This window comes from Phaseolus vulgaris, chromosome 4 (assembly GCF_000499845.2).
Source record: "Phaseolus vulgaris cultivar G19833 chromosome 4, P. vulgaris v2.0, whole genome shotgun sequence".
Classification (NCBI taxonomy): domain Eukaryota; kingdom Viridiplantae; phylum Streptophyta; class Magnoliopsida; order Fabales; family Fabaceae; genus Phaseolus; species Phaseolus vulgaris.
In genome coordinates, this window is record NC_023756.2 from 5,252,067 (window position 1) to 5,264,128 (window position 12,062).

Below are 12,062 nucleotides of genomic sequence, written 5' to 3' on the forward strand. Positions count from 1 at the left end.
TAAAATGTAAAAAAATTAAATAATAATGTGAGAATTTGAATGTTTAATGTTGAGGTTTTGAATTTTACACATTATCAATATAAAAAGTTTATTATCACTTAGTAAAAGAATAACGTAAATATAATTTTTGAAAAATGATTACTAAAAATCATTACATATTATTATTTGTCATTAAATAATAATATAAAATATTTCAAATTCATAAAACTATTAATTAATGTTCATCAAACTGTTGGAATTATGTATAGATATTACCAATTTTAAAAAATTACAAATTTCTTGGTAAAAAAAATTAAACCTTTTATCACATAAATTAAACGAGTGTATTATTTTCCCACTATAATTGATTATTAGATTCTTCACACCTTGTTCGAGAAAAAACATTACTTTCATATTGAAGAAAAAATATAAAAGGTCATTTTTATTTTTTTTCGTAAAAAAAAACCATAGATTACATTTTGGTAATGTTTTTATTTCGTAAATATTAAGATGTGGTATTTATTTGTTAAAAATCGTTTGAAATCATATGAGAAAAGAATGAAAGAAAAAAAGGAAATTAATTAATTTATAATTTACAAAAAATAATTAGTCCAAATTATCATATTTAAGTTTTTTAAAAATTGATCATTTTTTATTTGTGTATATAAGTTAATTTTAATTTATGAAAATATTTATATACTTTTTTCTTATATATTTTTTTATGGAAAAAGTTAGTTTTCAACCAAATAATTTTAAATTTTCAATATTTTTTTTACCAAAATTACTTATCAAAGCTGTCTTTGAGCTAATTTATTCTTTTTTATTGTTGGGCTATCACTCTTTGTATTGAAGTTTGTCCAATTAAATCTGAGTTTGACCTAAAAAGTTGGTGATTGTGTTCTAAGTCTTTTGGTTCTTGTTTAATATTTGGTAAAAAAAAATTTGTCCATTGGTGTTAAAGCTAATTAGCTAGATTTTGAGTTTGAAAAAGAAAGATTTGGAGAGAGATTAGGGTTAGGGTTAGGGTTAGGAAGGTAGAGACTATAGAATAGGTTGAACTTAGCAGGATGTCAACCATTAGCCTAACAGAAACTGTATGAACATAATTACTTGTATATGGGGTGATTTCAAAGAATCACTTTGGTCCATTGCTACTATGGCACCAAGGAATTTTACAGCTAATCTAATGAAACAACTTATATGTTCAAATCAATGTTCCAATGTTGCCATTTATAAATCATGGACTGAAGGGAAAATTCACTATATGAACCATTCTTGATAGAACATGAGTTCCTGCATGCCACTTTGAAACAACATAAATTTTTTTCTATAATCAGGAGTGCTAGAATGTCATTATGATGGCCTCCTCCTTGAGAAGTTCTAGTAAACTGAAAAAATTCAGGAAAAAATCTGTTTCCATTGATATCAACTAACCAACCTTTCCATTACAAATGAAAAAAAAAACCACATACATACACTGCATATAAACCCTAAACCCTTAAGATCAAAATGAAGGGACTAAATCCAATTGAAAATCAACACGGTTGGGTGCATCTTAGAGTATCCTTTTCTCTGTTATCAGATGTTTTGTGTTTCCTCTTTCCTTAATTCATTCCAACACGATAACAAAACAACATAAACTCATGTGGAAGAATCAAGCAAAACTATGCATAGGTAGACATTCCAGGTTCTTATAAAAACTATGCCAAATAAGATAAGGAAAAATATTAGACCAAATTAATTCTGACCTATCATTAAAGTCTAAGTTTGTGATGAGATTTTGGAGTAGATAATATTTTTATATGACAAACGTATCAATCACTACAAGAAAAAGTGCTTTTAGAAACTAATTTTTTGGTTTCTAAAATGATAAAATTAGTCATTAACTTATTAGAAACTAATTTAGAAACTAATAGTCTTAAGTGGCTAAAATCATGGTCGCTAATTTTAGATACCAATTTAGATTCTAATTTAGAAACCAATTTAGTGACATTAAATAAAAACCAATTTAGTAACCAAATATATAGAAACTAATTTAGTGACTAAATGTGTAGAAACTAATTTAGTAACCAAATATGTAGAAACTAATTTAGTGACCAAATATATAGAAACTAATTTAGTGACCAATTATATAAAAACCAAATTAACAACCAATTTTATTTAAACTAATTTAGTGACCAAAATATATAGAATATAAATACCAAAAAATGGTCACTATATTGGTCTCTAAATAATATAATTTATTATAAAATATTATTTTATTATTTTAATTATTTTATTATTATTTATTTATGTTATTATTATTTTATTTTATTTTTTTTTTATTTTATTATTATTATTATTTTTTATTTAATTGTTGATGCGTTCATTGCATAAACCAACAAACAGATTAACCTTCCTTGTTGGGGAGTGTAAAACTAATTAAAAGCCAAGATTGAAAACTTTCTCATTGTCTGCATTTATCAAATACAGATATAGCTATAGCTCTAAAAATGATTTGCCAAATATGCATTGGAGCATCATCACTGGTGGCATGATCTCAATTTTCAGGAACATGCCTTTCAAGAACCATTTACCAGTGTTCATCATGATGGTTCTTTATTTCATTCTAATGTTCAAGCACAATACAGTGAGACAGACACCATGCAAGATTTCCATCAACCAGTTTGTCCAAGCAAGATGGTTGTAATAGTGGCCCTCTCAATATTGTTCACTATATCATTTATCTTACTTGTCTATATAAGGTTCTGCAGAACCACCCCTCTTGAGCTTATCAACAGAAGGAACCTGCAGCTAAGGTAAAAAATTACACAGTTGCACCTACTAGCATACCCACTCTTACTTTATCTACCCTCTACCAACTATGGTTTTAGTTCCTGACAGTGAGGCAAAAAAAGATTGGCATAGCTGGAATAAAACTGCATAAAAAACAGAACAAAAGGACTTCAAAGCACATGAGAATGACACATATTATAATTCTGCAGCACCAACTATGCTGTCATTAACAACTTATAACAACTATTTCTATTGTTAGAAGTAATTTTATGCAATGTAGAAGCTAAGAGCTGCTGCTAATCATTACAAATGATTCAAACAAGGCGCTTGAAAAGTAAAATGCTTAATCTATCATTTTTTTGTGAACTTTATTCCATGAAGAGCTAATGCTCAGTGGTGTACCATGTGAGCTTTTGATGCTAGCTATAACAATAATCATCTACCTGTCAAAAAATATAAAATAAAATTTATTAGCAAGATTGAAATTTAAAAATATATATAGAATAGTGTAACAAAATTACCTTGATAAGGACTGAGTGGTTGACTAGGTGGTTGTGTTTCATCCTCATCTTGAGTTTCCTCAAAACTTGGTGGCATTGATTGACGATTAATACTATCCATCCATTGTCGAATCATTGCATTGTTTTTCTCAAAAAGTTGCTCAATATTTAAAATTTTGATTCGAAGCTCATCTCTTTCTTTCTTAACTACTTCCATATCTCTTTTAAGTTCATCAAGCTCTTGACTTTGTATCCACCCATTTGAGGAAGAAGATGAGCCAAGGTAGTAAGGCCTACCTCCAATAACAGTAGATTCAATTCCAAGACCATATATCCTCCCATTCTTGGTTCCAGCTACATCACACCAAACATCTAACTCATTTGGAGGGGGAATTCCTTGTGCAGATGCATTTTGTGTTAAGTCTTCAAATTTACGTGTAAATTCTGCCTGTTAACATCAATAGAATATTTATACCAATAGAATATTGATCAAGAAAACAAACAGATATTATTTCATGAATGATTGCTTCTCGGTCTATTTGAAGTAATTAAAAAGAAATTAGTTGGAAACTTTTCATTAATGTACAGGTAAACAATAACAGTGACATATCATAACAGTGTACTCTGAGGTTTATTTGGTAAGGATCTATGTGTGTGCCAGCAATTCCCCTCTTTCTCTTTGGCACCAAAGAAGCAATTGCCAGTGTTGGTTTGGTGTCATACTGGTTCCTCGGTTTTTCCAATGTCTAATAACAACCTAACACACTGATTTGATTCCCCTCGGTTCATTAGCATTGATTTAAGGTATTGTTTTTATTGATTAGAAATTTAAAACCTTGTCAGGTTTCATTCTGATACAGTGGTGCAAGACATTTATCTTGTTATCTTTTATTAATTTTCTTTAAATTCATTGTGTACTTACATGCAAAGCTTCTTTATTGTAATTGGAGGTCACTTATATATGCTCTAAAGTGTAAAACTGTAAACAAATGATTTATATTCAGCAGGTGTAATCAAAATAACAACATGGTGTATATTCAGCAGGCAGCCAATGCTGCCATAACTGGAGCTATTGGTTCCTCTGGCTTTTCATCACCACCAATAGCAGTTTATATTTTTAAATTAAACGTGAAAGTTGCATTTAAATTTGATTTAGTCTTTATTTAATTGGGACATGCTCCCTTTGATTTGTTCCAATGTTTTTAGTACGACTCAAACCCAGGAGGAAAACCCATCTCAAAGCTAATCTATTGGTCAGGAGGGCCTCAAGGCCTAAGTATCACAATATGCTTCCATATTTGCTCTGTGAGATATTAATTCAAAAGCCCGTGCTCACTATGGCCATTCTAGATATCCAGTCAGAGTCTGACTCCTTTGCAGGCTTAGGGTTTCACTTAGAGTAACCCTTTCTCTGGTTGCTTTTTACCATGTCTAGGTTGCCCCATCCATGTCTAGGATTTCCCTCGGTTCTTACACTGTGGTCTTGCATAATTGAGTTGTGTTTTGTAATAATAGTTATGGATGCACCTACCCTTGAAATATAATAATAAAAAAGTGACAAGGAACATACATACATACCCTTGTCTTGTAAGATGCACCTAAGAGGCAAAATCTAGATGAACTTGATGATGAAGGACAGGTCGGATAGACTAGGAACCTAGAGGTTGAGAGAGACTAATCACTATAGCAGTGTATGCCTCTAGCTCAAACAGTTTTCAGGGAAAGCACATTAACAACTTTTTCTACAAACCTATCCCAGCTTTTGAAAATCATGAAATTGAGCTTTATCGCAAGCTGTTTCACTTCAACCACACTACTTTTCATCCAAAATTTCAAAATATTTAAACACACAACAGCAATAAACTAACAATAACTTTAACATTGAAAATGAAAAAACAAAAAATATAACAAAACAACTAAAATAAAAGGTAATAGTTCATTACATTTACTTGTTCTGATTTTTTATCCACCCAAGAGTTGTCTTTACGTCGTTGGTGCGTGCGACAAAACAATTCTAATATAGTGGGAGGAATTCCATTCATCTTTGTCTAAAAAAATAAAATTCACACACTTCCCATATTATATATATATATATATATATATATATATTGAGATGTTATAAAAAGAAAATAGTTAGAAAACAAATTACCATATTATATTTATGCTGAGATGTGCTAATAGAGCCACATGTGTGACGAGATCCTCCAAAACCTCCACATCCAGAGACTTTATTTATTTTCCCGATCGTGCTTTTCTTTTGGAATTCTTCAGATGCCCATTGCTGACATAATATATCCCATGTACTATCTCCAATCCAGTTTGGCTTAATCTTTCTCTGTCGAGCCTTATTTAGATTATTTTTCATGATTACAGCACCTCGCATTTCAAAATTCTTTCTTGCCCACCAATGATCCGGTGGACAAATCGAAAACTTCTTCTGCATTAATAAAGAAACAAAGTTAATTATATGTAAGACTAACATAGATAATAAAATTAAACTAGATAATTAAACAAAGTTAATTATATGAAATCAACCAAAAACTCTCCAAACCACAAGTCTCTTGTTCTAATTGGTATCTTCTTCCAAGATGGTCATGGATCGGTATAATGACTTTTGAAGATATTTCCAATCCCATTAGCTGCAGGGCGTGAAGGTAAGAATCTGCAAAATGACATGTAAATTATCATAATTCCACAGTTTATTATTAATTTGGTTGTTATAAGAGTAATGATTACATTGATATACATACCCTTGCCCATCAAGGTTTAAAACTGACTTGACATAATTGCCATGTGACTCTGATGTAGAATTAGTTTCATCTGGTGTTGAATTAATTTCATTTGATGTTGAATTAGCTGCAAACTGAGATGTTCCGAATGATTGATCAACATTTGGTTTTGAATTTGAATTAGAAGCTCCTGGTGCCAAAGGTTGAGCTGCAAACTTAGGTGTTTTGAATGATTGATTAACATTTGGTTTTGAATTTGAACTAAAAGCTCCTAATGCCAAAGGTTGAGCTGCAAACTGAGATGTTCTGAATGATGAATCAATGGATGGAAAGCAATTGGTCGAGAAGCACAAGTAATTTGAGAAGGACGTCTTGAACGTTGTTTGGTCGAATGTTCACAAAAAGTAACTTCTTTACCATGATTTTTGTTTAACATCTGCAATAATTATAAAACAAATTAGAAAATTGTTGAAATCAATAAAACATAATAGAAAAAATTATAGAAAATAGAACACAAATACAAATGAAGCCTCACCTTTACAGTATCATAAAGAAAGTGATTTACTCATCACTATCATCACTATTACCATTAAAGTAATCATCAAGTCTATATTGATTTAAGTTTTCATCATCTTCAGAATCATACTCAAATTCACTTTCAAAAAAACCTTCTTCTTCCTCTTCTTCCTCTTCTTCCTCTTCTTCCTCTTCCATTTGCTTACTTTCTTTCGAATTCTCAACAACTCTCATGTCTAGTTCATCTATTTCCTCATACTCGTCTTCATCCATCAAATGACCAAGTAACTCCTCATTTGTTGTGATATTAACGTTAGTTGTTGACTCTTGATAAGCAACCTCTAATGTATATCGATCATCCACTGTACATCTTGGTTTGGTTTTAATAACCACCCACCAATTGACCTTTTCTTTTATTTTTTCTGGATAAGGTACATAATATACTTGAATTGCATTTGTTGCAAATATGAAAGGATCAAAATTTGAATATCTTCTTTGACAATGAACCTCCACAATGTCATATTGAGGTTGAACTTTTATACCATGATTAATGGTATTATCAAACCACTCACAGTTAAATACCACCAATTGTTTGGTTGGTTCTCTTGAGTATTCTACTTGCATAATCTCTTTGATAATACCATAATAGTATTTTTCATTATCATCCTTCACACAAACTCCACAATTGATTGTTTTCTTACCAATACTCCATTCTTTCGTGTGAAACTTGAAACCATTGACAAAGTATATGGGCCAAGTATGAACCTTTTTTTGGGGACCCCATGCCAAGTGATGCAAATGTTGATTTTGTACTAAGTTATTTCTATCATGAACCTATAAATAACAATCCCAAAATCATTATTTTTCATAATTAATAAAACTATTCAAAAGAAAAGTGTATAATACTTACATATGTTCGAAACCAAAATGGAAATTCGGATGCAATTCTCCCATCAATATCAATTCTACTTATATTTGGAATAGATGCTTCCAAATATTGCACAAAGTGTCTGTAATTGTATACATTCTTATATACATTAAAACTATTAAAAAAATAAATAAATGAGATATAAAATTAAAATACTTACTCAATATATGGTTGAACTTCCTCACAATTAAGCAGGACATGCAAATGCACAGTAGCTAATTCTTTCTCATTCAAATAATGACTCTTACAAGTTCCTCCTGGACGACCAACATGATTGAAAACTGATAAAGTTGTTTGCCTCGTGTCATTTTGACCTCCAAAATCATTTCGACCAACTTTAGTTCTCATTGATTGGACATGTGACTCAAAATAATATGAACAAAAATGAGAAGTCTCCAAGCTTAAGTATGCCTCACAAATAGAACCCTCTACATGGGATTTGTTTTTAACCATTCGTTTCAACCTATTCAAGTACCTATACAAAAGCATATTGTTAACTACTAAACTTATAAGTAACATATACAATTGTGTACATTAAATGAAGTAAACAATTACCTCTCAAATGGATACATCCAGCGGTATTGAACAGGACCTCCCACTCTAGCTTCATAAGGTAGATGAATAGGTAGATGCTCCATGGAATTGAAAAATCCAGGAGGAAATATTTGTTCCAACTTACATGTCGTAATGATGATGTTTTTTTCCATTAATAACAAATCATCCACTCTCAAAATTGTTGAGCACAAATCCTTAAAAAACTTACTTAATTCAGCTATAGGATTCCACACCTGATGGGGAAGTGCACGAAAAGCAATAGGTAATAACATCTCCATTAACACATGACAATCATGACTTTTCATTCCAAACAACTTCCTCTGATTTAGGTTTACACATCTACGCAAATTTGAGGCATACCCATCTGGCATTTTCAACTCACTAATCCATTTGTAAACAATATTTTTTTGTTCATTGGACAAAACAAACTTTGCTTTAGGCTTTAAGACTTTTCCACTAGATTGAACTTGTAGTTCTAGTTCTCTTCGCTTACAATACTCCTTCAAGTCCATTCTCGCCTTAACATTATCTTTGGTCTTATTTTTTATATCCATCACTGTGTTGAAGACATTATCAAACACATTTTTCTCTACATGCATTACATCAAGATTATGTCTTATCAAATTGGTTTTCCAATAAGGCAACTCCCAAAAGATGCTTTGTTTTGTCCAATTATGAGACCCACCATGTTCATCACAAATACAAGGACTAACTTCAGTTGTTTTTGGGAGAAAACAAACTTGTTCCCACAATTCATTCCCAGTAAAAAATTTTGGAGGTTGAGACTTTTCAATTCGATTTTTATAAAATGCATCCTTATTTCTTCTGAATGAATGGTCCATAGGCAAAAATTGACGATGAGAATCAAACCAAGAAATTTTCCCACCTCTTTTCAATCTAAAAGCTTTTGATTGGTTCATACAGTATGGACATGCTAATCTCCCTGATGTACTCCAACCCGACAACATTCCATATGCAGGAAAATCATTAATAGTCCACATTAATGTAGCTTTCATCATAAAATTTTGCTTTCTTGAAATATCATATGTCAACACTCCATTCCATAATTGTTTTAACTCATCAATCAATGGTTGCAAATACACATCAATTTTACCTTTTGGACTATGTGGCCCAGGGATAATTAATGTCAAAAACATAAAAGGAGTAGTCATGCATAATTCTGGAGGAAGATTGTAAGGGGTGATAATTACCGGCCAACAAGAATAAGGTGGAGTCGAATTATTAAAAGGTGAAAAACCATCAGAACATAAAGCTAACCTTACATTTCTTGGTTCAGATGCAAATTCAGGATACATTTTATCAAAATGTTTCCAAGCTTCACCATCAGATGGATGACACAACACCCCAGGTTCTCATCTATTTTCATGATGCCACCTCATATGTGGAGCAGAACTCATGGAGGCATATAATCTCTTAAGCCTAGGAATGAGAGGTAAATAATGCATTCTTTTAACAGGAACCTCTTTGTATTTATCTCTACCAACACCTCGTATCTGAAAACGTGGTTTGTGACAAAATCTACATTCTCTTAACTTCATTTCTTCATCAGTGTAAAATAACATACAACCATCAACACAACAATCAATTTTTTTTGCAGTTAAACCAAGTTTTGAGACTAACTTTTTGGCCCTATAGAAATCTTTAGGAATAAGATTACCAATAGGATGTGTCTCTTTCATAAGGGCTAATGTTTGATCACAAGATCTTTGAGACATGTTCCCCTCTGATTTAATTGTCAAAAATCTAACAGCAAAAGATAATTCGGTGTGATTATTACATCCGGGCCATAATGGTTTTTGGGCTGCATCTAATAGTTCGTAAAACCTTTGGGCTTCTATGTTTGGAGTCTCATTCATACTTGGAGAGTCATCCATTTCTTGATCATGATATATTTCATACTCTAGACCAGCAACATCATAAACCATGCTCTCAAATCTATTGAGGTATCCTTCTTGTGTACTCAAAATCTCAAGACTAGTATCTATGCATATGTTTGGGTCACTTTCTCCATGACATGTCCAATACCAATATTCAGGAATGAATCCTTTCTTATAAAGATGAACTTTAACTTCTTCAAAATGGAAGAACCTTAGATTTTTGCACTTAGAACAAGGACATCTTATTTTTCCATTTGACAAATTTGTTTCTGCACATGCATATGACACAAATTCATCTACTCCTTTTAAAAATGCATCTTTATATCCCCTTCTATCAGACATAAATCTATCATACATCCAACTTCGATTTTGACGAATATCCATAATCTGTCGTATAACACAATGCATCATTCAACTATAAAAGAAAGTCTAATAATCTATCATTATTTAATTTATTTGAGAACAATCAAATATTCCCTAAACTATTAACATACAATGACTAAAATAAAAAATTTCTAACCTTTTTTTTTGCCGGAAGAACAGGAGAAACTTGCAGCCCCACAGGTACTAGTCTTGGACTAAAAGAATTCAACCTATTTACTCACCTACCACACACATATTAATACACATATTAGCTACGTAGACATTCAACAAAACAGTTTCATATATAAAGCCTATGAATAAATATAAGACTTCTAAACAAATCCATCTCAACACATAGAAGAAATTAAGTTATCTTGGGCAGTTCTTGTTTAATTTTCAGCTTCATGCAGATGGTAGTGCTAAACAAATCCCATTTTTCAAAAGGATTGATAACAAAGAGGATATCCAATTAAAATCCTAAGTCCAATAAGTAGAAAGGAAACTCATAAAAAATTAGGTTATCCCAAGTCATAAGACGTTCTAATCTTATGACTTTTAATACTCAGTCATTCAATATTATATGTAACAATCCTATAGGTCTGGAACTAGATCAAAAAGTGTGTGCAAGATTATAAGACCAATTTCATACAAATGGATATCTTATTAATGTGTTCAAGATGCATAAATTTAAGAGTGATGGAGACTTTTGTGAATAAATTAATGAATTGATTTGCATTTTATAGCACACAGCAGAGAATACTCTATTCAAAAAACAAAAACTAACACTATTATGTTATAAGGATTCTGTACATAGATTAAAAAAACTATCAACTAATATAAAACTAACATTATTATCTTATAAGGAACAACTGTGTTATCAGTTTATAGTTGAGAAGTTATAAATTAAGTATTTACGCAATCTGAGAAGATTAAAAAGAATTGCTAAGTTTTGAATTTCTGAAATAGTAATAAAAATGTGAAGGAGGACCATTCTATGGGAAAATCAAATGTTGAAACTCCACATTGGAATATAATTGTTAAATTTGAGACAAGGGAAAACATCATACTCTACTGCAATGACCTAAAATCTATAAGGATGAGCAAGCACAAAAAATAAAAAACAGAGTAAGAATAGAGCACGAAATGAGACAAGGAGAAGTATACTACTCTGCTGTCGTCGTGCGTTGCTGTCGCAGAATCGCTGCCGTCGCGCGTTGCGCTGCCGTCGCGCGTTGCTGTCGCACGCTGTTGTTGCGGGATGCGCTGCCGTCGCACGCTGCTGTCGCGGGATACACTGCCGTTGCGCGCTGCTGTCGCGAGTGAGTCGCCGTCGGAGAGCGTCGCCGTCGTGGATGCGTCGCCGGTTGGAGAGTGTGTTGTGGAGATTGAAAGATGAGAAGAAAAAGCTACAGAGAAAAAGATAGATTCATTTTACCCTAGATTAATTTTACCCTGCAACCAATTTGCTCAAGTTAAAAAAATTTAAAAAAATAATTAATTTTACCTCCTGCACCCAATTTGCTCAAATTAAAAAAAAAATAATTTTATAAAATTTAATTACTCTAAAATTAGTAACTAAATTTAAATATCTAAATTTAAATAATAGTGACTAAAAATTTAAGTATCTAATTATGTGATGATTAGAAACTAAAAAATTAGTTTTTAATTTTTTATTTTTATAAACAAAAAAATTAGTTTCTAAAATAGATTAAAAGTGACTTAAAAATTGGTTTCTAATTACATCTTAACAAAGAGACTAAAAAAATGGTCTCTAATTTTATTTTATTTTTTATTTATTATTAGCTACCAAAAATGTAGT

The 12,062-nt window shown here is 31.3% G+C and overlaps 2 protein-coding genes across 5 annotated transcripts; both read right to left on the reverse strand.

Moving 5' to 3' along the window:
* Positions 1–5,562: 5,562 nt before the first annotated feature.
* LOC137837036 (uncharacterized) lies at positions 5,563–11,748 on the reverse strand. 4 transcript variants are annotated; one of them, XM_068645861.1, is made up of 9 exons: positions 11,408–11,748; positions 10,401–10,485; positions 7,983–10,267; positions 7,588–7,902; positions 7,410–7,509; positions 6,519–7,333; positions 6,005–6,419; positions 5,806–5,916; positions 5,671–5,691 (listed from the first exon to the last, which is right to left on the reverse strand). In XM_068645861.1, the coding sequence occupies exons 3-6, from the start codon at positions 9,296–9,298 to the stop codon at positions 6,545–6,547; spliced, it is 2,520 nt and encodes an 839-aa protein (XP_068501962.1). In that variant the 5' UTR covers positions 9,299–10,267; positions 10,401–10,485; positions 11,408–11,748; the 3' UTR covers positions 5,671–5,691; positions 5,806–5,916; positions 6,005–6,419; positions 6,519–6,544. The 4 variants fall into 4 exon arrangements, with proteins under 4 accessions (XP_068501960.1, XP_068501959.1, XP_068501962.1 ...); XM_068645860.1 differs by having other exon boundaries at positions 5,678–5,691; positions 5,790–5,916; XM_068645859.1 differs by having other exon boundaries at positions 5,563–5,916; positions 11,411–11,748.
* LOC137836964 (uncharacterized) lies at positions 9,356–10,264 on the reverse strand. The gene has a single exon (XM_068645773.1). The coding sequence runs from the start codon at positions 10,262–10,264 to the stop codon at positions 9,356–9,358; it is 909 nt and encodes a 302-aa protein (XP_068501874.1).
* Positions 11,749–12,062: the final 314 nt, after the last annotated feature.

Coding starts and splice junctions, on each gene's coding strand:
- LOC137837036 (XM_068645859.1), bottom strand. CDS start 9,298: ATGTATCCTGAATTTGCATCTGAACCAAGAAATGTAAGGTTAGCTTTA. Junction 7,903..7,982: donor TGGATGTATCCATTTGAGAG/GTAATTGTTTAC, acceptor GCTTTTGTATAG/GTACTTGAATAGGTTGAAAC. Junction 7,510..7,587: donor GAAGTTCAACCATATATTGA/GTAAGTATTTTA, acceptor ATACAATTACAG/ACACTTTGTGCAATATTTGG.
- LOC137836964 (XM_068645773.1), bottom strand. CDS start 10,264: ATGGATATTCGTCAAAATCGAAGTTGGATGTATGATAGATTTATGTCT.